The 22,482-nt window shown below is 42.5% G+C and overlaps 1 protein-coding gene across 9 annotated transcripts in view; it reads right to left on the reverse strand.

Moving 5' to 3' along the window:
• PTK2 (protein tyrosine kinase 2) overlaps positions 1-22,482 on the reverse strand; it is a 362,172-nt gene that overhangs the window by 23,496 nt on the left and 316,194 nt on the right. For 7 of the 9 annotated variants that reach the window (XM_026454573.1, XM_026454578.2, XM_026454572.1 and 4 more), the window contains 3 exons: positions 20,653-20,790; positions 19,011-19,142; positions 3,807-3,869 (listed from right to left, as the gene is read on the reverse strand). In XM_026454573.1, the coding sequence (XP_026310358.1) occupies positions 3,807-3,869; positions 19,011-19,142; positions 20,653-20,790 (333 nt within the window). The remainder of the gene's footprint in view (positions 1-3,806; positions 3,870-19,010; positions 19,143-20,652; positions 20,791-22,482) is intronic. The other 2 variants (XM_026454577.1, XM_026454576.1) reach the window with 1 other exon arrangement.

Here is a 22,482-nt window from a genome sequence, read left to right on the forward strand (position 1 = left end):
CTAATAAGTACAAAGATACAACATACTAGAATCTCTTGAACAAAGCTATGGCAGTGTTAAGAGGAAAGTTTATAGTGCTAAACATCTACATCAAAAAGTTAGAAAGATCTCAAATTAATAACCTGACATTGCACCTTGAGGAACTAGAAAAACAAGAGCAAACCAATCCCAAAGCTGGCAGAAAACAAGAAATACCCAAAATCAGAGCTGAACTAAATGAAATTGAGACATGAAAAAACATACAAAAGATAAATGAAACCAGAAATTGGTTATTTGAAAGAATACATAAGAATGACATACCACTAGCTAGACTAATTAAAAAAAGAGAGAAGATCCAAATAAATACAATCAGAAATGACAAAGGGGACATTACCACAAACCCTACAGAAAAATACATATAACTATCATAGAACATTATGAACACCTCTATGCACATAAACTAGAAAATATAGAAGATATGGATGAATTCCTGGACACATACACATTCCCAAGACTGAGCCAGGAAGAAATCGAATCCCTGAACAGATCAATAATGAGCTCTGAAATTGAATCAGTAACAGACAGCCTACCAACCACCAAAAGCCCGGGACCAGACAGTTTCACAACTGAATTCTAACAGATGTGCAAAGATGAGCTGGTAGCACTCTCACTAAAACCATTCCAAAAAATTGAGGAGGAGGTACTCCTCTTTAACTCATTCTAGGAGGCCAGTATCATTCTGAGTCCCAAACCTGGCAGAAACAACAAAAAAAGAAAACTTCAGGCCAATATCCCTGATGAACATAAGATACAAAATTCCTCAACATAATACTGGCAAAACGAATCCAGCAGCAGCACAACAAAAAGCTAATCCACCACAAACAAGTAGGCTTTACCCCTGGGATGCAAGGTTGGTTCAACATATGAAAATCAATTAAATGTGATTCATCACATAAACAGAACTAAAAACAAAAACCACAGGATTATTTCAATAGATGCAAAAAAAAAAAAAAAAAAGCTTCCAATAAAATTCAACCACACTTCATGTTAAAAACCCTCAAAAAGCTAGGTAATGAAGGAACATAACTCAAAATAATAAGAGCCATCTACGACAAACTCACAGCCAGCATCATACTGAACGAATGGGCAAAGGCTGGAAGCATTCCCCTGGAGAACTGAAACAAGACCAGGATGCCCACTCTCACCATATCTATTCAACATTAGTACCGGAAGTCCTAGGCAGAGCAATCAGGCAAGACAAAGAAATAAAAGGGATCCAAATAGGAAGAGAAGAGGTCAAACTTCTGTGTGTGTAGATGATATGATTTTATATATAGAAAGCTCCATAGTCTTGGCCCAAAAGCTCCTAGATCTGATAAACCAGCAGTCCCCCATCATTTTGGCACCAGGGACAGGTTTCGTGGAAGACAATTTTTCTACGGATTCGGGGGATGAGGTGGGGGATGGTTTTGGGATGAAACTGTTCCATCTCAGATCATCAGGCATTAGAGTCTCATAAGGAGTGTGCAATCTAGATCTCTCGCAAGTGCAGTTCACAATTGGGTTCACATGCCCATAAAAATCTAATGCTGCCACTGACCTGACAGGAGGAAGAGCTCAGGCATTAATGCTGGCTAGCCCACCACTCACCTCCTGCTGTGTGGCCCAATTCCTAACCGACTATGGACCAATACCGGTCTGTGACCCAGGAAGATGGGGACCCCTGTGATAAACAACTTCAGCAAAGTTTCAGGGTACAAAATCAATGTACAAAAATCAGTAGCATTTTTCTACACCAACAACATCCAGTTGAGTGCCAAATCAAGAATGGAATCCCATTTACAACAGCCACACACAAAAAATACCCAGGAATATAGCTAACCAGGGAGATGAAAGATCTCTACAATAAGAATTAAAAACACTGCTGAAAGGAATCAGACGTGACACAAACAAATGGAAAAACAATCCATGCTCATAGATAGGAAGAACTGATACCATTATAATGGTCATACCGCCCAAAGTGCTTTACAGATTCAATGTTGTGCCTATCAAACTACCAATGACATGCTTTACAGAATTAGAAAAAGCTATTCTAAAGTTCATATGGAACCAAAAAAGAGCCTGAATAGCCAAAGCAATCCTAAGCAAAAAGAACAAAGCTGAAGACATCACATTACATTACGTGACTTCAAACTATACTACAAGGCTATAGTAATCAAAACATCATGGTACTGGTACAAAAACAGACATACAGACCAACAGAACAAAATAGCCTAGAAATAAAGCTTCATACCTACAACCATCTGATCCTTGACAGTGCTGGTGAAGACAAGCAATGGGGAAAGGACTCCCTATTCAATAAATGGTGCTGGGACAACAAGCTAGCCATATGCCAAAGAATAAAACTGGGTCCCTTCCTTACAGCATATACAAAAATCAACTCAAGATGAATTAAAGACTTAAATGTAAAACCTAAAACTATAAAAACCCTTGAAGAAAACCTAGGAAATACCATTCTGGACATAGGCCCTTGCAAAGATTTCATGATGAGGACAGCAAAAGCAATGGTAACAAACAAAAAATTACAAATAGGACCTAATTAAACTAAAGAGCCTCTTTACAGCAAAAGGAACTATCAACAGAATAAACAATCTACAGAATGGGAGAAAATATTTGCAAGCTATGCATCTGACAAAGGTCTAACATCAAGCATCTATAAGGAACTTCAAGCAAATTAACAAGAAAACCAAACAACCCCATTAAAAAGTGGGCAAAGGACATGAACACACACTTTTCAAAAGACGACATAAACATGGCCAACAAGCATATGAAAAAATGCCCAATATCACTAATCGTTAGAGAAATGCAAATCAAAACCACAATGAGATGCCATCTCACACCAGTCAGAATGTCTATTATTAAAAAGTCAAAAAATTAACAGATGCGAGGTTGTGGAGAAACAGGAACACTTAGACACTGCTGGTGGGAATGTAAATTACTTCAGTCACTGTGGAAATCAGTTTGGCGATGTCTCAGAACTTAAAACATAAGTAGCATTTGACCCAGCAATCTCTGTACTGGGTACACACCCAGAGGAATATAAATCTTTCTACCATAAAGACACATGCATGCTTATATTCATCACAGCACTGTTCACAATAACAAGGTCATGGAATCAACCTAAATACCCATCAATGATAGACTGGATAAAGAGAACGTGGTATGTATACACTATGGAATACTATGTAGCCACAAAAACAATGAGATTATTTCATCTGCAGCAACATGGGTGGAGCTAGAGGTAATTATCATTATCTTAAGTGAACTAACACAGGAACAGAAAACCAATACCGCATGTTCTCATTTATAAATGGGAGCTAAACACTCAGGACACATGGACACAATGAAGGGAACAACAGACTCCGGGGCCTACTTGAGGGTAGAGGGTGGGAGGAGGGTGAGGATCAAAACACCACCTATGAGGTATTATGCTTATCACCTGGGTGCCAAATGATCTGTATACCAAGCCCTTGCACCAGCAACATGCGATCTACTTATATAACAAATCTGTATATGTACCCCGAAACGAAAATAAAAGTTAAATGAAAAAGCCTTTATCAATAATAGTGCAGACAACTTCTGTATCTGAATAAAAATTCTAGGCTGTACATCACAGATTTTCAGAATCTTAAAATGTTAACTTTATTTATAGAATATTCTGTTCCCTATTACAAATATTAGTAAATTTGGAAATCTTATGACATAAACATTGATGGTCCACGCACAGGAGAACTGGAAATCAAATCCTGCTGAAAACTCAGGCTTACCGGACCCTGAAGACTTCCATCCTCCCTGTCAATACTGCCTCGAGAGAGTCTCACATCAGGTTTCTGAAGAAATTAAAACAAAATCAAAACAATTTCATTTTTGATTTGAAAATTATCAACAGATTCTGTATTAAATTCCTTCCCTTTTAACACAGTTGTCCTCTGAATAAGAAAAGTGGAAAGTTCCCCAATTTCAAAAAAATTCCAGTGATGATGAATGAAGGCTGGCTGCCTTGGGAAGAACTGCATTCCTCTCCACACACGCACACCTTACAGACTGGCACCTGCACTGGCCCACCCAGTGCTGGAGAACCTACACTTCACTTCTACTCCAAGTAGCACAGCAGGCTTTCTTCTTCACTGAGACCTGCAACCCCAGGATAAAAATACCAGGCATTACTTGCGGCTTTCTGACAGAACATGGCTTATACGGATTTGGCTGTCTTGCCAAAGCAGCAAATGAATTCAATTACAAGACTGCTTTCCCACACTGCATCTAGAATATAGAAACCAAACAGACAAATCTACATTTTATGTAAACAATAGTACAGAAATTTCACCAATATCAGAATAAACGAAGTAGGTTACATGTCTTTATGGTGAAGAAACAGGGCAGAAAGGCTTTTCCTCATGAAAATAACCCTGTGCTCCTGCAGCATGGGTTCCGTGGAGCCTTCAGCCACAGTGGCTCCTGCCTCCCCTTTGCCCACCAACACTGGCCACACACTTCTGCCTGGAAAACTTCTGTTCACTCTTCAAGGCTCAGCCAGACACCCTTTCTGGGCAGCAAGTTTCCCAATTCAAGCAGAGCTGGTCGCTTCTTAGCCTGTGCCTTACAGATATCTCTACATTGGCACATACCATGCACAATTACTTCCCTCATTAGAGATGGGGCATCTTGATGTCTTCTTTGTCTGTGTATCTCCTATTTCCCACACCTGAAGCTGCCACTGAGCACACCATCTGCAAGCACTTGTTGGGTAGGGGATCGAGAAATAAGCTTCATCTCTCCCTTCTTTTCCAATTCCAGTGCTGTAGCCCAAACCCCTTTCATTGTACCAGTTCCTACCAGGCTTTCTGCCTCTGTCTTAACTATCTCGAACGAAAGCAGGGGTCAGTGGTGGGTGCCAGGGTGTAGTAGGAAGTTGGTAAAGGACACAGCCACCATTAGAATGAGAGCGATCCTCTGATGGCTCAGAGGTAAACAGACTTTCCAGGACAGGGGCCCTGCACTGTCCTTTGCCTTCTTCCTCCCTTCCCCCTTTCTTTCCCTCCCAGGCACAGTGCCTGCAGGTAGCTGGCTAAGGTCTGAGAACAGCTCCTACCAGGAAGTGGGTAAAGGAGCTCCTGATGGCTAATCACTAAAAGGGGGCTCTGGCTGATTGCTGTTAACAGTCCTCAGGGATTCCATGTGGGAAAAGGTGAAACTTGTGTGTTGTCCCTGAATTTAGGGCAGATTTTGGCTCACTTATGGAAAAACATTCTAATCATCAGAGGCACTCTGAAACAGAATAGACAGCCCTGACAGCAGTAGCAGAGAGTAAGCAAAGAGGGCAAAAGTCACAACTTACTTGTTATCTGTTCATTCAACAGAATTACAAAACAGCTCACGTGTATTAGCCCCATATCCCTAGTGCCTGGCACAGTTTCCGGCTGGTGCGCACTCAACACATCAATGTTGACTGAATTAACCTCCATGCTACTATGTAAAAAAAAGATGTTCTCTTTAACGTAAAAGTATTCATTTAAAAACAATAGCTAAATATAGGTGGAAAATGACCTAAATCCTCAAATGCAGTGTTGGGTGTGGTGGTGTGTGCCTGCAATTTCACCTATTTGGGAGGCTGAGGTGGGAGGACCCCTTGAGGCCAGGATATCAAGACCAGCCTGGGCGACATAGTGAGAACTCATCTCTACAAAGAAAAAAATTTTAAAAATTAGCTGGGCATGATGGTGTGTGCCTGAGTTCCAGCTACTGGAGAGGCTGAGGTGGGGGGATGGTTTCAGCCCAGGAGTCTGAGGCTGTAGTGAGCTACCATTGTGCCACGGCACTACACCCTGGGTGACTAAGCAAGACCCTGCTCTGTTAGAACTCTTGTCAATGAGTAAACCAGAAAAGTTTAGAATAAGTATTTCCGAACTCTGACGAGCATAACTTAAAACCTTGTACGGTGTTTATATGTACTATAATTTCAAGGAACAATAATTTAAAAAATGAATTCTTACTGCAGATGTGATATATATAACTAATGCCAACACAGGGGAAGTCAAACCCAGAGGCATGCCGTTGGTGACTATGGCAGAAAGTATGCTGTGTCTTTTACCAGAGAGGCCTATCCCATTAGATGTGGACAGCTGTGGCTGGGTGTGAAAGAGCTCCAGAGAAAATTGAGAGGTAGGTAGTTCCTGACTTCCAGCATAGAATCTTCTCTGAAAGGTAAGACAGACATGAATAGACAGAAAGGAAACCAGGCAAACACATGTAATATTTCAACCATTGATTCCAACTGGCAACTGAAGGGGAACTCACTGGGGTGGTCCTATTCCATGGAGTAGAATTCACAGATTCTATTCCATGGAATGTTGAGGTTCTGCTACTGTCTGAATGAAGAGGCAGCTTTGTGGGGCCTAAACATCCCAGATATACTTAAGAAAAATATTCCAAAACACAATGGACTCTGAGAAAAAGTACCTGAGAAGACGAGACTTCAGGTTGACAATTCACAGAACATTACTCAACGTAAATATCAAGGTCAGGAAAGATTTCAGGAAGACCAAGGAACTGTTCAAGCTTAAAGGAAACTCAAGAGATATGATAACTAAATACATCTCATGATCCAGGACTTTTTTCTAGAAAGGACATTCTGTGGACAACTGGTAAAATATGAATAGTCTGTGGATTAGCTAACAGTATTGTATTATTGCTAATTTCCCGACATTGATAACTCGGCCGTGGTTATTTAAGAGAACATCCTTACTTTTAGGAAATTCACATTGAACTATTAAGAATTAAAAAGTAGGATATCTGGTATTTACTTCCAAATGGTTCAGAAAAAATGGTATGTACAAATATGCAAAGCAAATGAGGTCAAATGTTAACAACTGGAGACTCCAGGTAAAGGGAATGTGAGAATTCTTTGTCCCATTCTTGCAACTTTTAATATGTCTGAAACTATCCTTTCCTCTTCTGCCCATTTACTTGAGGGACAAGCTGGGAGCTGGGTCTGCTTAAGGGTTTTGTTGAAGGGCTCTAAACAGAGAGTGGAGGTGATTAGGTTTGACTCTATTGTAGCAGGAAGGACAACAGTTTTTATTTTATTTTATTATTTATTTTATTTTATTTTTTGAGACAGAGTCTCGCTCTGTCGCCCAGGCTGGAGTGCAGTGGCTGGATCTCAGCTCACTGCAAGCTCTGCCTCCTGGGTTTACGCCACTCTCCTGCCTCAGCCTCCCGAGTAGCTGGGACTACAGGCGCCCCCCACCTCACGCGGCTAGTTTTTTGTATTTTTTAGTACAGACAGGGTTTCACCGTGTTAGCCAGGATGGTCTCGATCTCCTGACCTCGTGATCCACCCGCCTCGGCCTCCCAAAGTGCTGGGATTACAGGATTGAGCCACCGCGCCTGGCCTATTTATTTTTTTGAGAGAGAGTCTCCCTCTGTCGCCCAGGCTGGAGTGCAGTGGCATGATCTCAGCTCACTGAAAGTTCCGCCTCCCAGGTTCATGCCATTCTCCTGCCTCAGCTTCCCGAGTAGCTGGGACTACAGGCGCCCACCACCACGCCCGGCTAATTTTTTGTTTTTTTAGTAGAGACAGGGTTTCACGGTGTTAGCCAGGATGGTCTCGATCACCTGACCTCATGATCCACCCGCCTTGGCCTCCCAAAGTGCTGGAATTACAGACGTGAGCCACCATGCCTGGCCAACAGTTTCTATTTTTAAGAGACAGGGTCTTGATCTGCTGCCCAGGTCAGAGTGCAGCGGCTATTCACAGGCACAATCATAGTGCATTACAGCCTCAAACTCCTGGCCTCAAGCAATCATCCACTTCAGTTTCTGGAGTAGCTGGGACTATAAATGCATGCCACCATTCCCAGTTAGAGCTACAGTCTAAGAAAACAAAAGACCCACCAGGCCCAAGTTATGATGTGGTCATTTAATAGTTACATGATTTTGGTTATTTTAAAATATCGTATGTACCCCCATTTGTCAATAATCTAACGAAACATGCACTTACTGTAGAAAAATTAAGATACTGTGAAAACAGATGAAAAAATTACAAATAACTCAACCTTACCATTTGGAAATAATTATCATTATTTATTATGGAGTAATTAAAATGTAAAAGTAATTATCATTAGTTAATACTGTGGTGTAAATGTGTGTTTACAAATATGGAACCACATTATATGATTCTGCAGCTTTCATATAACATTCACACAGGGCAAGCTGACAAAACAATGCTTAAGGCTGCACAATGTTCCACTGCATGACTATCATCATAAAATAGACAATGGTAGTGAAGGGTGTGGGCTGTGGCACCAGGTGGCCTGGGTTCAAATCAGGCTCCAGTATTTACAAGCTGTGTGACCTGGGCCTCAATTTCTTCATCTCTAAAATAGAACAGTAACTGTAACCAACACATATGATTGTTAGGAGGATGAAATGAATTAACATTTGCAAAGTACTAAGTTGGTGCCACATAAGAGTTAAAACGAACAGTTCTTTTATTGTTGGACATTAGGGTCATTTTCAAAACCCTTTATAAATAGTTTGTAGATGAACACCTTTGTATACAAATCTTTGATTAAGTCCCTGATTGTTTCCCTGGGACAGATTTCTTTCCTTTTTCTTTTAGAGATGGGGGGGAGGGTCTCACTATGTCATCCAGGCTGGTCTTAAACGCCTGTGCTCAAGTGATCTTCCTGTCTCGGCCACTGTGCCTGGCTCTGGAGCAGATTTCTTTTTTTTTTTTTTTTTTTAGACGGAGGAGTCTCGCTCTGTCGCCCAGGCTGGAGTGCAGTGGCGCGATCTCGGCTCACTGCAAGCTCCGCCTCCCGGGTTTACGCCATTCTCCTGCCTCAGCCTCCCGAGTAGCTGGGACTACAGGCGCCCGCCATCTCGCCCAGCTAGTTTTTTGTATTTTATAGTAGAAACGGGGTTTCGCCGTGTAGACCAGGATGGTCTCGATCTCCTGACCTCGTGATCCGCCCGTCTCGGCCTCCCAAAGTGCTGGGATTACAGGCTTGAGCCACCGCGCCCGGCCAGGAGCAGATTTCTAAGAAAGGAATTCCTAAGTCAAAGAGTTGGAACATTTGAAAAATCTTGGTATAAGTTTCCAAATTGCTCAAGGCTGTCCTGATTCTCATCTATGTCAGTAATGTGTGATGGCATTTCTCTCACTGTGCCCTAGCACCCCTGTGCTGTCATCTTAAAACTCTCAACCAATTCATAAAGAAGATACTCAAATATATTGTTGTGACTTGTTCCTCTCCTCCTCCCTTTCCTCAAATAGTTGAACATTTCTGTTTCTTATCATCAGATGCGAAGTTCCATGAAGACAGGCAATGAAGCTGTCTGCTTCACCGCTGTATCTCTGTTACCTGGTAGAACACCAGACAAACAGGTGGAGGAAATGAACGCTCTGTGCATTTTTCTAGCGAACTGATTGTCCATGCCCCTTTGGACAAGGCATATAACCACTCTAGGCCCAGTTCCTCACCTGTAAAACAGGTAGAATAATACCTACCTCAATCAGTCATTATCAGAACTGAAGAAGTGCCTGGCAGCATTGTGCACACAGATGTGTAGTAACTATTTGCTGAAGAAATGCTTCAATTAATATCCAAGGCACATGAGATATGTTATAGACGAGGAACTTGACTTAGAAAGATTTAGTTGCTTGGGGTAACACAGCTCTTCAACAGTGGAGGTGGGCTTCAATCAGTCAACAGATGTAAGTACCTTCTATAGGCAGGAAATATTTACTGTTTTACTTAAACAAAAAATGCAACTCATTTATATTTTTGCCTATAGAGTAAGCTATTATGTTTCATGTGTTTACATGAATTAATCTGTTTTTATTTCTATATAAATTTCATGAAATGACTTTCTTTAATGTGTAATTCCCTAATGTGGTATTTTCCTGAAGACAGGATTTTAATTTTAAAATGAGAAAGGCTTATCCATATAAAATCAAATCTACTTGTGTTCTGTGAATGAAATAAATACTTGAGCTTTTTTTTCATACAGCACACATGGCCTCCTGAATGAAAGATGAGGGCCCACTGGGAACTGAAGAGCGATACAGCCAGAGACAGTCAATCAGAAAGAATGGATTCTCAGCCAGGTGCGGTGCCTCACGCCTGTAATCCCAGCACTATGGGAGGCTGAGGTGGGCAGATCACCTGAGGTCAGGAGTTCAAGACCAGCCTGGCCAACATGGTGAAACCCCATCTCTACTCAAAATACAAAAATTAGCTGGACATAGTGGTGCACACCTGTAGTCCCAGCTACTCGGGTGGCTGATGCAGGAGAATTGCTTGAACCCGGGAGGCGGAGGTTGCAGTGCGCCAAGATGGCGCCATCACACTCCAGCCTGGGGGATGAGAGCGAGACTTCATCTCAAAACAAACAAACAAAAACAAACCAAAAAAACACTTCAGTTTAGCTACAGTCTCTACTCTCATGTAGGTGGGTATGGCTCTGGAAAACTTCAAATTTAAGGTTTATAGCTCAGTCTTTTCTCTTTTCACTATACTGTATTGCTTTCAAATCTGGAATCTGGTATGAGGGCAAAAATAGGAGAGCTGTGGCCCTGCTGCATAGCACACGCAGGGACAGCAGCCTGGCTTCAGACAGACAGCCTTGTGCCACTGCTTTCTAGTTCCCGGTCTCGGCATTCATCTTTCATTCAGACTGACTGGATCTGCTATGTGAGGGAAAAATGCTCACATATTTCTTTCTCAAAACACAAAGTAGGCTTTATATAGACAGGGCTTTCTCATTTAAAATTAAAATCCTGTTTTAAGCATAGTACATTAGAAAATTATTGTGCACACAGTAATAAAAAGCAAGTTGCAAAGTTACTCTATTTTTAAGCAATGCCCAATAGGAAAGAAAGCTCTTTCAACCAACTGAGGTTCTGAGGTTGCCAGCACTCTCTGGCACTCACTTTGTAAGACAGCTTTCAGAGTATATTTGCAGGCACAGAACTATTTCAGAAAGGACAGTATCTGACCTGGCAACAAGAGAAGGGAGTGTGGGACCAGGCGTGGTGACTCATGCCTGTAATCCCAACATTTTGTGAAGCCATGGTGGGAGAATCGCTTGAGCCCAGAAGTTTGAGACCAGCACGGACAACAAAGTGAGACCCTATCTCTATAAAAAAAATAACAAAATTAGCCAGGCTTGGTGGCATATGCCTGTAGTCGCAGCTACTCTGGAAGGGGGCTGAGGCAGGAGGATGACTTGAGCCCAGGAGGTTAGGGATGCAGTGAACTAGGATTGTGCCATTGCGCTCCAGTCAGGGCCACAGAGTGAGACTTTGTCTCAATTAAAAAAAAAAAAAAAAGGAGAGCTAGGTATAGTACAGAGTACCTTCTGTGGGGCCACGTGACCTTGAGCAAGCGCATCTGGGCTGCTACCATAAAACACATTCTGTGCAGGGCTGTTGAGATAATGCAGAGATCCAGAGGAGGGACTCCTGAGCCACTGAAGTACTCAAAAAGTAAGAGATGTGACTAGCAGTAGCAACCATAAAAAATGATGTGATGATGTGATCTCTGAAAACAGAAGGGATTCAAAAGACATCGGTTTTGATCTAAAATTTGGGTAATACTAAAGCAAGTTAATTTTTCAAATAAGAACAGAACTTATCTAACACGGTGCAGAGCTGACCTTACTGAAGTAAATGGCAGGACCAGAGCAGTAGGTCTAGGTGGGTCTGGGAATGAACCAGTTTATGAAGATGAAAACAGAAGGTAAGCATCCTTTTTTTTTTTTTTTTTTTTTTTAAGACGGAGTCTTGCTCTGTCGTCCAGGCTGGAGTGCAGTGGCGTGATCTCGTCTCACTGCAAACTCCATCTCCTGGGTTCATGCCATTCTCCTGCCTCAGCCTCCCGAGTAGCTGGGACTACAGGCGCCTGCCACCATGCCCGGCTAATTTTTTGTATTTTTTAGTAGAGACGGGGTTTCACCATGTTAGCCAGAATGGTCTCGATCTCCTGACCTTGTGATCCGCCTGCCTCGGCCTCCCTAAGTGCTAGGATTACAGGCATGAGCCACCGCGCCCGGTCCGGTAAGCATCTTTAGACATTTTTTATAGCAATCTGAAACAGTAATTTTTGGGCCGTCAAAAAAATCTGGCTTATATTTTTATGTCTTTCTAGTCAATGATTTTGAAATTTTATTTTACAAGAGTATTGGTCTGCAACGGTTTAGAAAGACACAAACTGGTCCTTCTATGCAGTTTGAGAAGCCCTGTCCTGGAAGCTTCCTTGGCCTAAGAGGACAGAAAGACTTATGACACACAGCTTCAACAATGACCTGATTAACCTAAAAGTAGGTGCAGCGGTCTGGCCTGGTGGCTACAAGGACATAGACCAATAGCTCTGGGTCTAGCTCATGCCAAAGGCCAAGACACAGAAACAAGCTTGTAAATAGCAGATACCATGGAAACCAATAGTAATTTTTACACATACACAGCATAAAAAGGACCACAATGAGATATAATTATCATTGTTAAGAGTCCCTTCACCAAATGAAGGACCATAAAGCATGTGTGTGCATACCCAGACACCTAGCTGCCACCATCACCACTCGACAGTGTCATGAGCGCTTCTACATCCGACACACACTACCTTCCAACTGATAGATGGTCAGGGTGGTCCTCACACTACACCTGCACCAGGCGTTATTCCCAGTTTGCCAAGCTTTCCATGTGGCTGTCTAAAAATCTGAATCTCCAGCCCAGACCACCTCCTGGGGGCTCTATGCCCGATATCCAGCCACCTCCTCTATATTCCCATTTGCATATCCCAAATGTCCAAACCTGGCATCATCATGTTTCCCTGACATGGACTCTTCATTCTGAATTTTATTTCATTTGGTAGCACAATGTTACTTTTGGTGACACTAATGCTATGATTTCTGTCCTGGATTCTTCCTTCCTCTTGACCTCCTATACCAATTCATCACATCTTGTCCCTTTTAAGTCTGTCTTCTCTGCTCCTTCCCACTTTGCCTCTTCCAGCTTAGACCCTGCTGTCATTTATTTGAATGACCACTCAACTTCCTAATGGATCTCTGCATTTCCTATCTTGCCCTCTGAGCTATCAGTCAGCAAGGCAAGACTAAAGTGGTTTTTTTTTTTTTTTTTTTTTTGAGACAGAGTCTCACTCTGTCACCCAGGCTGGAGTGTAGTGGAACAATCTCAGCTCACTGCAACCTCTGCCTCTTGGGTTCAAGCAATTCTCCTGCTGCAGCCTCCTAAGTAGCTGGGATTACAAGAGAGCACCACCACATCTGGCTAATTTTTGTATTTTTAGTACAGATGGAGTTTGGTCATGTTGGTCTCAAACTCCTGACCTCAGATGATCCACCCGCCTCAGCCTCCCAAAGTGCTGGGACTACAGGCATGAGCCACGGTGCCCGACCCTAAGGTGATCTTTCTGAGATGACATCTGCTTCAAATCTTAAAAAACACTGCCAAGCCTAAGATCAGAGAGTGACCTTGGGACCACGTCTCAAAAATCAACTGGGGTGCTCGTTATCACTCTAGGTCCTTGGCCTCTCCAGATCCACTGCAGTTCTCTAGTCCCGGGGAACTGAACTTTAAAAGGTCCCCCATGACTTTTATGTCTATTACATTTTAATTTATTCATTTGTAAAATAATTATATCTACTTCCCCAGGGTTCATGCATTACTTGTTTTTAGATGAAAAACAGTGACATGAACGCTATGATTCCTGTCCCGGATTCTTCCTTCCTCTTGACCTCTAACATTTACATGCTTAACACTGTATGGTGGTACATTCATTCGCTTAATAAATACTGCTTGAGCCTTATTACTGCTGAACGAACGGTACTATAGGAGCTGGGGGAGAGTGCTGAATAAATAAAGTTCTCATCTTTGTGATGTTTACACTTTAGTGGAGGAGACAGGAAAACAAGTGAGACATTGTCACACAGTGAGAAACATTAGGAGAAAAATGAAGCAGGATGAAGACAGTTAAGTCACAGTTGCTGCCATTAAGGAACTTACGTTTTATTAGAGAAAGAGGGTGAGAGTGAGCATGTGTGAGAGTACGGGGGTTGGGGGAGAGAACGTAGGACTGCACATCATAACACAATAAGTTCATTCAAGCTTCACGCTTGGCACTCAGTAAGGTTCTCTGGCACCTTGTGGGTAGAGGCCAGGGATGTTGCTAAGAACTCCTACTATTCATAGGACAGTCTCCTACAACAAAGAATTACCCAGTCCAAAATGTCAACAATGCCCAGGCTGAGAAACCCTGGTGTATGTAATGTGTCGTCCTTGAGGTGACACAAAAATAAGACATGGTCCATGGTGTCTGCACTCATGAGGTGCTCAATCTAGTAAGGAAAACAAGCAAAGATAAAAATACAATACCATCTTATGAGCATTAAGAAAGATACTTGTTCCAGCCTGGCTAACATGATAAAACTCTACCAAAAACAAAAATTAGCTGGGCGCGGTGGTGCGTGACTGTAGTCCCAGCTACTTGGGAGGATGAGGTGGGAGGACAGATTAAGCCCAGGAGGTCAAGGTTGGAATGAGCCGTGATTGTGCCACTGCACTGCACTCTACCCTGGGTGACAGTGTGAGACTCTGTTTTGGGGAAAAAAAAAAAGGAAAGGTACTTGAGTGGGAAATTGCCTCGATGCCATCATGGCCTCCAAGTTTAGCACCAGGCAAGCTATCTCAGAAGTTACCCAACAGACAGGTTTAGGACCAAATGAAGATGCTCCAATTACATGTTTTTTTTTTTTTTTGAGATGGAGTCTGGCTCTGTCGCCCAGGCTGGAGTGCAGTGGCCGGATCTCAGCTCACTGCAAGCTCCGCCTCCCGGGTTTACACCATTCTCCTGCCTCAGCCTCCCGAGTAGCTAGGACTACAGGCGCCCACCACCTCGCTCGGCTAGTTTTTTGTATTTTTAGTAGAGAAGGGGCTTCACCGTGTTAGCCAGGATGGTCTCGATCTCCTGACCTCGTGATCCGCCCGTCTCGGCCTCCCAAAGTGCTGGGATTACAGGCTTGAGCCACCGCGCCCGGCTACATGGTTATTAAGTGAAAAACAAAACAAAACAAAACAAAAACAAAAACAAAAACAAAACCCAAAACACATAGTAAGAAATATTTTCCATTTCCCCACAAACATGCTCTGCTCTGGTCACATCCAGATACAGGAAGTTCTTAGAATACAGTTTGTGTGTGTGCGTTTTTTTTTTTTTATTTTTTAAAACAGAGTCTCGCTCTGTTGCCCAGGCTAGAGTGCAGTGGCATGATCTTGGCTTACTGCAACCTCCGCCTCCCGGGTTCAAACGATTCTCCTGCCTCAGCCTCCCAAGTAGCCGGGATTATAGGCATGCCAATTTTGTATTTTTAGTACAGATGGGGTGTTCACCATGTCGGCCAGGCCAGTCTTGAACTCCTGACCTCAGATGATCCACCTGCCTCAGCCTCCCAAAGTGATGGGGTTACAGGCGTGAGTCACTGTGCCCAGCCAGAACAGTCTTTTTTTCTTTTGTGTATCATTCATATATATTTCTGTTCCTTTGTATGTCTTGTAATTTTTTGTTGGAGATTAGACATTTTATATAATATATTGTAGGAATTCTGGGTACTTGATCCTCCTCCCTTTAGGGCTTTTTTTTTTTTTTTTTTGCCACAGGGTCTTGCTAAGCCCAGGCTAGTCTCAAACTCCTAGACTCAAGAGATCTCCCTGCCTCAACCTGCCGAGCAGCTGAGATTACTCACTGTGCCTGGCTGGAATATAGCCTTTTGACCCCATGTCATTACCCACACTCTTCACCCTTCCTGGAATGTATTTCTCAAGCCTGTCTGCCCTAAAAATTCCAATTTCTCCTTTAAGCCTAGACTCAAATGCTACCGACACTCTGCTGCCTTCCCCAATCCCCCTAGTGACACACAGGGTCCTCTTCTGCTCTTCCTGATGTTCTTCTTTGTCAGAGCAATAGAACAGCAGTAGCATTTCACAACATTTGGTAGCAAACCCTTTGTCCAAATGCAGTCATATATGGGACTGAAATACAAGAACTCTAGCTTGGAGAATTTATAACATCTACTTTTAAAAATACAAATCAATGCTGCCTGGTAAAAGAGGCTATCTGGACAAAAAATAGTTTCGAAATGTAGGGCTAGAGAACAGTAGATATGTTCTTAGAACAGATATAATATCCAAATTAATTCACTCAGATTAGTGGTAGTAAATAACAACATTTTTTTTTCTTTTTTTCCAGAGTCTTACTCTGTCACCCAGGCTGGAGTGCAGCGGTACAATCTCAGCTCACTGCAACCACTACTTCCTGGGTTCAAGCAATTCTCATGCCTCAACCTCCTGAATAGCTGGGACGACAGGTGTGTACCACCATGCCTGGCTAATTTTTGTTTTTTTGAGTTTTACTCTGTCACCCAGGCTGGAGTGCCATCTTGGCTCACTGCAGCCTCTGCCTCCTAGGTTCAAGCAATTCTTCTGCCTCAGCCTCCTGCGTAGCTGGGATTACAGGCGCGCATCATCACACCTGGCTAATTTTTGTGTTTTTAATAGAGACGGGGTTTTGCCATGTTGGCCAGGCTGGTCTCGAACTTCTAACCTCAAGTAATCAGCCCGCCTCAGCCTCCCGAAGTGCTGGGATTACAGGCATGAGTCACTGCACCTGCCTTTTTCCTTTTTTTTTTTTTTTTTTTCAGTAGAGACAGGGTTTCACCATGTTGGCTAGGCTGATCTCGAACTCCCGGCCTCAAGTGATCTGTCCACCTTGGCCTCCCAAAGTGCTGGGATGGATTACAGGTGTGATCCACCGTGCCAGGCCAAAAATAACAATTTTTTTTTTCCATCTGCCTTACAATCTCAAGATTTGCTTTAACTCAGAAGGAAAGTTTTATCCTATGCTTTCAAAATTCTAAATTAGTTAAATTTAACACAAAGTTAGTGTCAGTGAATGTTTAATGATGCAAAGCATGAGACCAGGTAAAGTTACTGGCTCAAAATTATGAATCCTGGCTTCTTTCAGCCATAATATGATCGAGGCAACTACAGGAAGACTGAAATAGCTATTCTGGGTTCAAGGAGAGTGGGGAATAGGTTCTCACAGTCCTTAATTCTGAGGCTGAGGGCACAGAATTGCTTGGCAGCAGGGACCATGAGTCTAAAAGGACCTTTGTGTCAAGTAACATACAGAGATTGCTCTGTCCCACCACTTCCTCTCTGTCCCCAAGGGACTTCTGAAGTGGTTTTCAACAAGGGTTGCCTGAAGGAAGACATTTCCCATGCATATGTCCAGACACATCCGGGAGGAGGTTCACATCAGTCATAAATGCCAGGAAGGCAAATCTTAGCTGTCTTGTTACACAGTCTGCAGTAGCAAGATGCAATAGTTTATATGTCAGCTGACATGGAAGCAGGAGTTGTTTCTGGGTAAACAATGCGGTAATGAAAAACCAAACAAATGCTCGTATCTCTGAGCCCAAAATGATACTATTAAAATTTTAGAGAAATTTATCCCTGAAAGATAATCATAAAAGCAAATAATCCATTGTTGCAAGCTTTTTCTTTCTTTTTTCTTTTCCCTTACGAGACAGTCTTGCTCTGTGGCACAGAGTGTCTCTGGGTCTCTATCTCCTGTTCTGTTAAAATGAAGATAATAAAAGGACAAGTGCACATTCCTCTATCCTCATTTCTAAAACCTAAAAAGTTCTGAAAATGTTAAGTGTGCTTTTCTATGTTTGAAACAAACTAACATGGTAGTAAAACCTGAACAGATGAAGCATCTTACAATCTTTATTTAACTGTTAATGTAATTATTTGTATTTTGCTATAGAAACACTGGTGGTTTTAACTCTGGCATGTTATTAGAGTCTTAAATAATGTATAATGTTCAGCATATTACACTAACTTTTTAGTATTTAAAAAATACTGAATTCTGAAACACACATGGCCCTTACGGGTTTTGGATACAGGATTTTGGATCTGTTAGAGGGCAGTGCCACAATCAGAGCTTACTGTAATCTAGAACTCCTGGACTCAGTCTTAGCCTCTCAAGTATCTGGGACTACAGGTGTGAGCCACAATGCCCGGCTAATTTTTTTTTATTTTTTGTAGAGACAGGGTCTTGTTGTGTTGCCTAGGCTGGTCTTGAACTCCTGGGCTCAAGTGATCCTCCTGCCTTGGCCTCCCAAAGCACTGGGATTATAGGCATTAACCACCACATCCATTCATATTATTGCAAGTAGTTTTTTTTTTTTTTTTTGAGATGGAGTTTCACTTGTCGCCCAGGCTGGAATACAATGGCATGATCTCGGCTCACTGAACCCTCTGCCTACTGGTTCAAGCAATTCTTCTGCCTCAGCCTCCCAAGTAGCTGGGATTACAGGCATGCACCTGGCTACTTTTTATATTTTTAGTAGAGACTGGGTTTCGCTAGGCTGGTCTCAAGCTCCTGACCTCAGGTGATCTGCTTGCCTCAGCCTCCCAAATAGGCCACCGTGCCCGGCCTATTGTAAGTTTTTTTTTTTTTTTTGAGACGGAGTCTCGCCTCTGTTGCCCAGGCTGGAGTGCAGTGGCTGGATCTCAGCTTACTGCAAGCTCCGCCTCCCAGGTTTATGCCATTCTCCTGCCTCAGCCTCCCAAGTAGCTGGGACTACAGGCGTCTGCCACTTCGCCTGGCTAGTTTTTTGTATTTTTTTAGTAGAGACGGGGTTTCACCGTGTTAGCCAAGATGGTCTCAATCTCCTGACCTCGTGATCCGCCCGTCTCGGCCTCCCAAAGTGCTGGGATTACAGGCTTGAGCCACCACACCCGGCCCCGGCCTATCGCAAGTTTTAAGGAGTAGTTGTAAAACTAACTCTCCTGCTTTGAAAGATAACATTTTGCAATAATTTGCAATATAGTAGACTCTAACATGGCTTAAAAAGTCAAAGAAGCCTTTCAGAAACACAATTACCAGAAATCTTTCCTCTTTTTCCAGCCAGCGCTGATCTTCTTCCATTTCCTGTTGCTGTCGGATCAGCCGCTCTTCCATCAGGTGGGTTGGCAACACTTGCCCAATCCCTCGCAGGTCCAATGCTGTGGAGTCCTGGAAGAAGGGTTGGAAACAGCATGTCCAGTCTCTTAAGTCTATTCCTATGTTCTTACATTGTTTTATGTGTCTTTCAAGAAAAGATAAGCAGAACAGCAAGTATGGTAGAAACAGGATCTCTCATACTGTGCTTGTGGGAGTAACTTTTCTGGAGGGTGCAATTTAATGTGCATCAAGCATCTTTAACAAGTAAACCACTTTAGCTCACAGATTCACTTGTAGGGGGTCTATTTTAAAGAAATAACACAAGATATGTGCAAAGAATGCATTGTTACTTATAGTAAAAAAGTAGAAACAATCTAGAAGGCTGAAATATGATACATATTATAGAGTATTAAGTAGCAGACAACTGTAGATGCTCTTTTATTCAAATAAGTAATTTTTTTTCTTTTTAATGAGATGGGGTCTTGCTATGTTGCCCAGGCTGGCATCAAACTCCTAGGCTCAAGTTATCTTACCACCTCAGCCTCTTGAGTAGATGCAACTATGGGTGTGTGTTACTGTACCCAGCTCAAATAAATTTTTAAACTATAAGAGTAGTTCTTGGTTTTACCAGGAAAATTTAGTAAAAATTAACATGGTCCAAAGAACTGAATGCTTTGTCTTCCTGTTTCTTCGTTGGCCTCATGCATATGCTGATTATATTCCACTGAGGGCTTTGCCTTTCAAATAAATGGACTAAAGATTTTAGTATTTCACCCTGGGTTCTTTTAGTTAAAAAAGTTCATGAAACCAGAAAGCATTTGAGTAGATGGAGTATCCTGATCTTTGAATTAAGTCATTAAAATATGACCAGGCATGGTGGCTCAAGCCTGCAATCCCAGCACTTTGGGAGGCTGAGGCAGGTGGATCACTTGAAGTCAGGGGTTCAAGACCAGCCTGGCCAACATGGTGAAACTCTGCCCCTACTAAAAAATACAAAAATGAGCTGGGTGTGGTGACTTGCGCTTGTAATCCAAGCTGCTCGGGAGGCTGAGGCAGAATTGTTTGAACCTGGGAGGCAGAGGTTGCAGTAAGCTGAGATTGTACCACTGCATTCCAGCCTGGGAGACAGACTAAGACTCTGTCTCAAAAAAAAAAAAAATAAAGTCATTAAAATCAATAAATCTTAGGATCTAGAAATAAAAGGTGCCTTAGGCCATGCTTTGCTACTTTTTTTTTTTTTTTTTTTTTTTGAGACAGGTTCTTTTTCTGTTGCCCAGGCTGGAGTGCAGTGGCACGATCTCAGCTCACAGCAGTCTCAACTTCCTAGGCTCAAACGATCCTCTCACCCCAGCATCCCGAGTAGCTAGGACTATAGGCATATACCACCATACGTGACTAATTTTCTATTTTTTGTAGAGACAGGGTCTCATTATGTTGCCCAGACTGGTTTCAAACTCTTGGGCTCAAGCAATCCTCCTACTTCAGCCTCCCAAAAGTGCTGGGATTACAGGTGTAAGCCACCATGCCCAGCTTTGCCATCCTTTATAAGTTAACAAACTGAAGCCCAAGACACCCGATTTACCTCCACATTGGGCTGCCACATTGCTATCTCCTGAGGTCTATGATTCCATGAATCTGTTTGGTCCAAAAGAGATGTCTGACCTGGATAGATGCTGCCAGCCATGGCTGTGATTCCATGTGAACCAGGGTAGCCAGAAACCTGTGAATGAGTAAGGAGGCAAGGTAATGTTCAACTATAACATCTGCACAGTTCTGCTTCATACACAAAGGAAACTAAAATTACAGAGAATATTGTGGTAGGCATAATTATGGCCCCCCAAAGATACCCACGTTCTAATCCCTTGAACATGTGAATATGTTTCCTTACATGGCGAAAGAGACTTTGCAGATGTGGTTGTAAGTCAAGGACCTTGGGATGGGAGGGTATCCAGGATATCTGAGTGAGTCCAATGTAATTACAAGGGTCCTTAAAAGTGCAAGAGGGAAGTATAAGAGGAGGGAGGGACATGGGACCACTGAAGAAGGGTCAGAGAGAGTTAATACTGCTGGCTCTGGGCCGGGCGCGGTGGCTCAAGCCTGTAATCCCAGCACTTTGGGAGGCCGAGGTGGGCGGATCACAAGGTCAGGAGATGAGACCATCCTGGCTAACACGGTGAAACCCCGTCTCTACTAAAAAATACAAAAATTTAGCCAGGCGTGGTGGCAGGTGCCTGTAGTCCCAGCTAATCGGGAGGCTGAGGCAGGAGAATGGCGTGAACCCAGGAGGAGGAGCTTGCAGTGAGCTGAGATCGCGCCACTGCACTCCAGCCTGGGTGACAGAGCGAGAGACTGTCTCAAAGAAACAAAGAAACAAACAAAAAAAAACCAAAAAAAAAAAAAAAAAAAAAAAAAAACCAACCAAAATCTTCTGGCTTCAGAACACGGAGTAAGGGGACCATGAGCCAAGGCATGTGGGTGGCCTATAGAAGCTGATAAGGCAAGGAAATGAACTCTCAGCTAAAGTCTCAAGAAAGGACATTTGCTATGGCTGCATTAGAGAGCTAGTGCAAGTATATACTAGAAAATAAGAAATTGTTTCTTTGGAATTTCACATTTACTAAAATAATGAGGGCAGGCCATCCTTGGATGCAAAAGCAACAGGAAGCCACAAAAATGGCTGTGCCATACTCTGCTCTAGAAATCCCCTTTCCTGCCCAACCAACCACTATCTCCCAACAAGAATAACAACAACAAAACACACACACACAAAACCCCTCAATTGTTTATCCTCTAATGACCTAGGAGCTGATGGTAGTATAAGTCATACCTTTAAATTCTAACAATGATGACTAAGGCAGAGAGAAGACATTCAGTTGGACATAGAGAAAAATTTCAAGGCAGAGGGAAAATAAGACAGGTTTCTTTATATGGTTCCTTCTCTCAATCAAGAGAAAGACAGAGAACAGAATCAGTATTGGTTTCCACACCTCATTAGGCTAGTGTTGCATGGTGGGTGTTGTCAGTTAATTTTTTAGTGAGATAAAGCACAGCCAAAACTGTATTTCCAAATATCAACACATCCTTCAACAAAGGTTTTGTGCATTTATTTGGTCTCTAGGCATTAATTTATACCAAAACTCCATATGGACAATATCAAATTAATGGATTTTCAAGTAAGACATACAGTTAGTTCTCACAGTTTATTTGAATGAAAATATCTTAATAATAAAAACTGCTATTAAATGCAAAATGCTGTATCAAGATTTTTGGTGAAAAGGGACATATTATTGCCAGAAAACATTTAGGAATTTTCACAAGGAGGTTTAAAATGGTCTAAGGCAGCTTTCTACATAATAGTAACCATGTAGAAGGATCACTTTAGGCTAAAAATGAAGTAACTTCAGGAAATGTC

The sequence above is a fragment of the Piliocolobus tephrosceles genome, chromosome 7 (genome assembly GCF_002776525.5).
Source record: "Piliocolobus tephrosceles isolate RC106 chromosome 7, ASM277652v3, whole genome shotgun sequence".
Lineage (NCBI taxonomy): Eukaryota > Metazoa > Chordata > Mammalia > Primates > Cercopithecidae > Piliocolobus > Piliocolobus tephrosceles.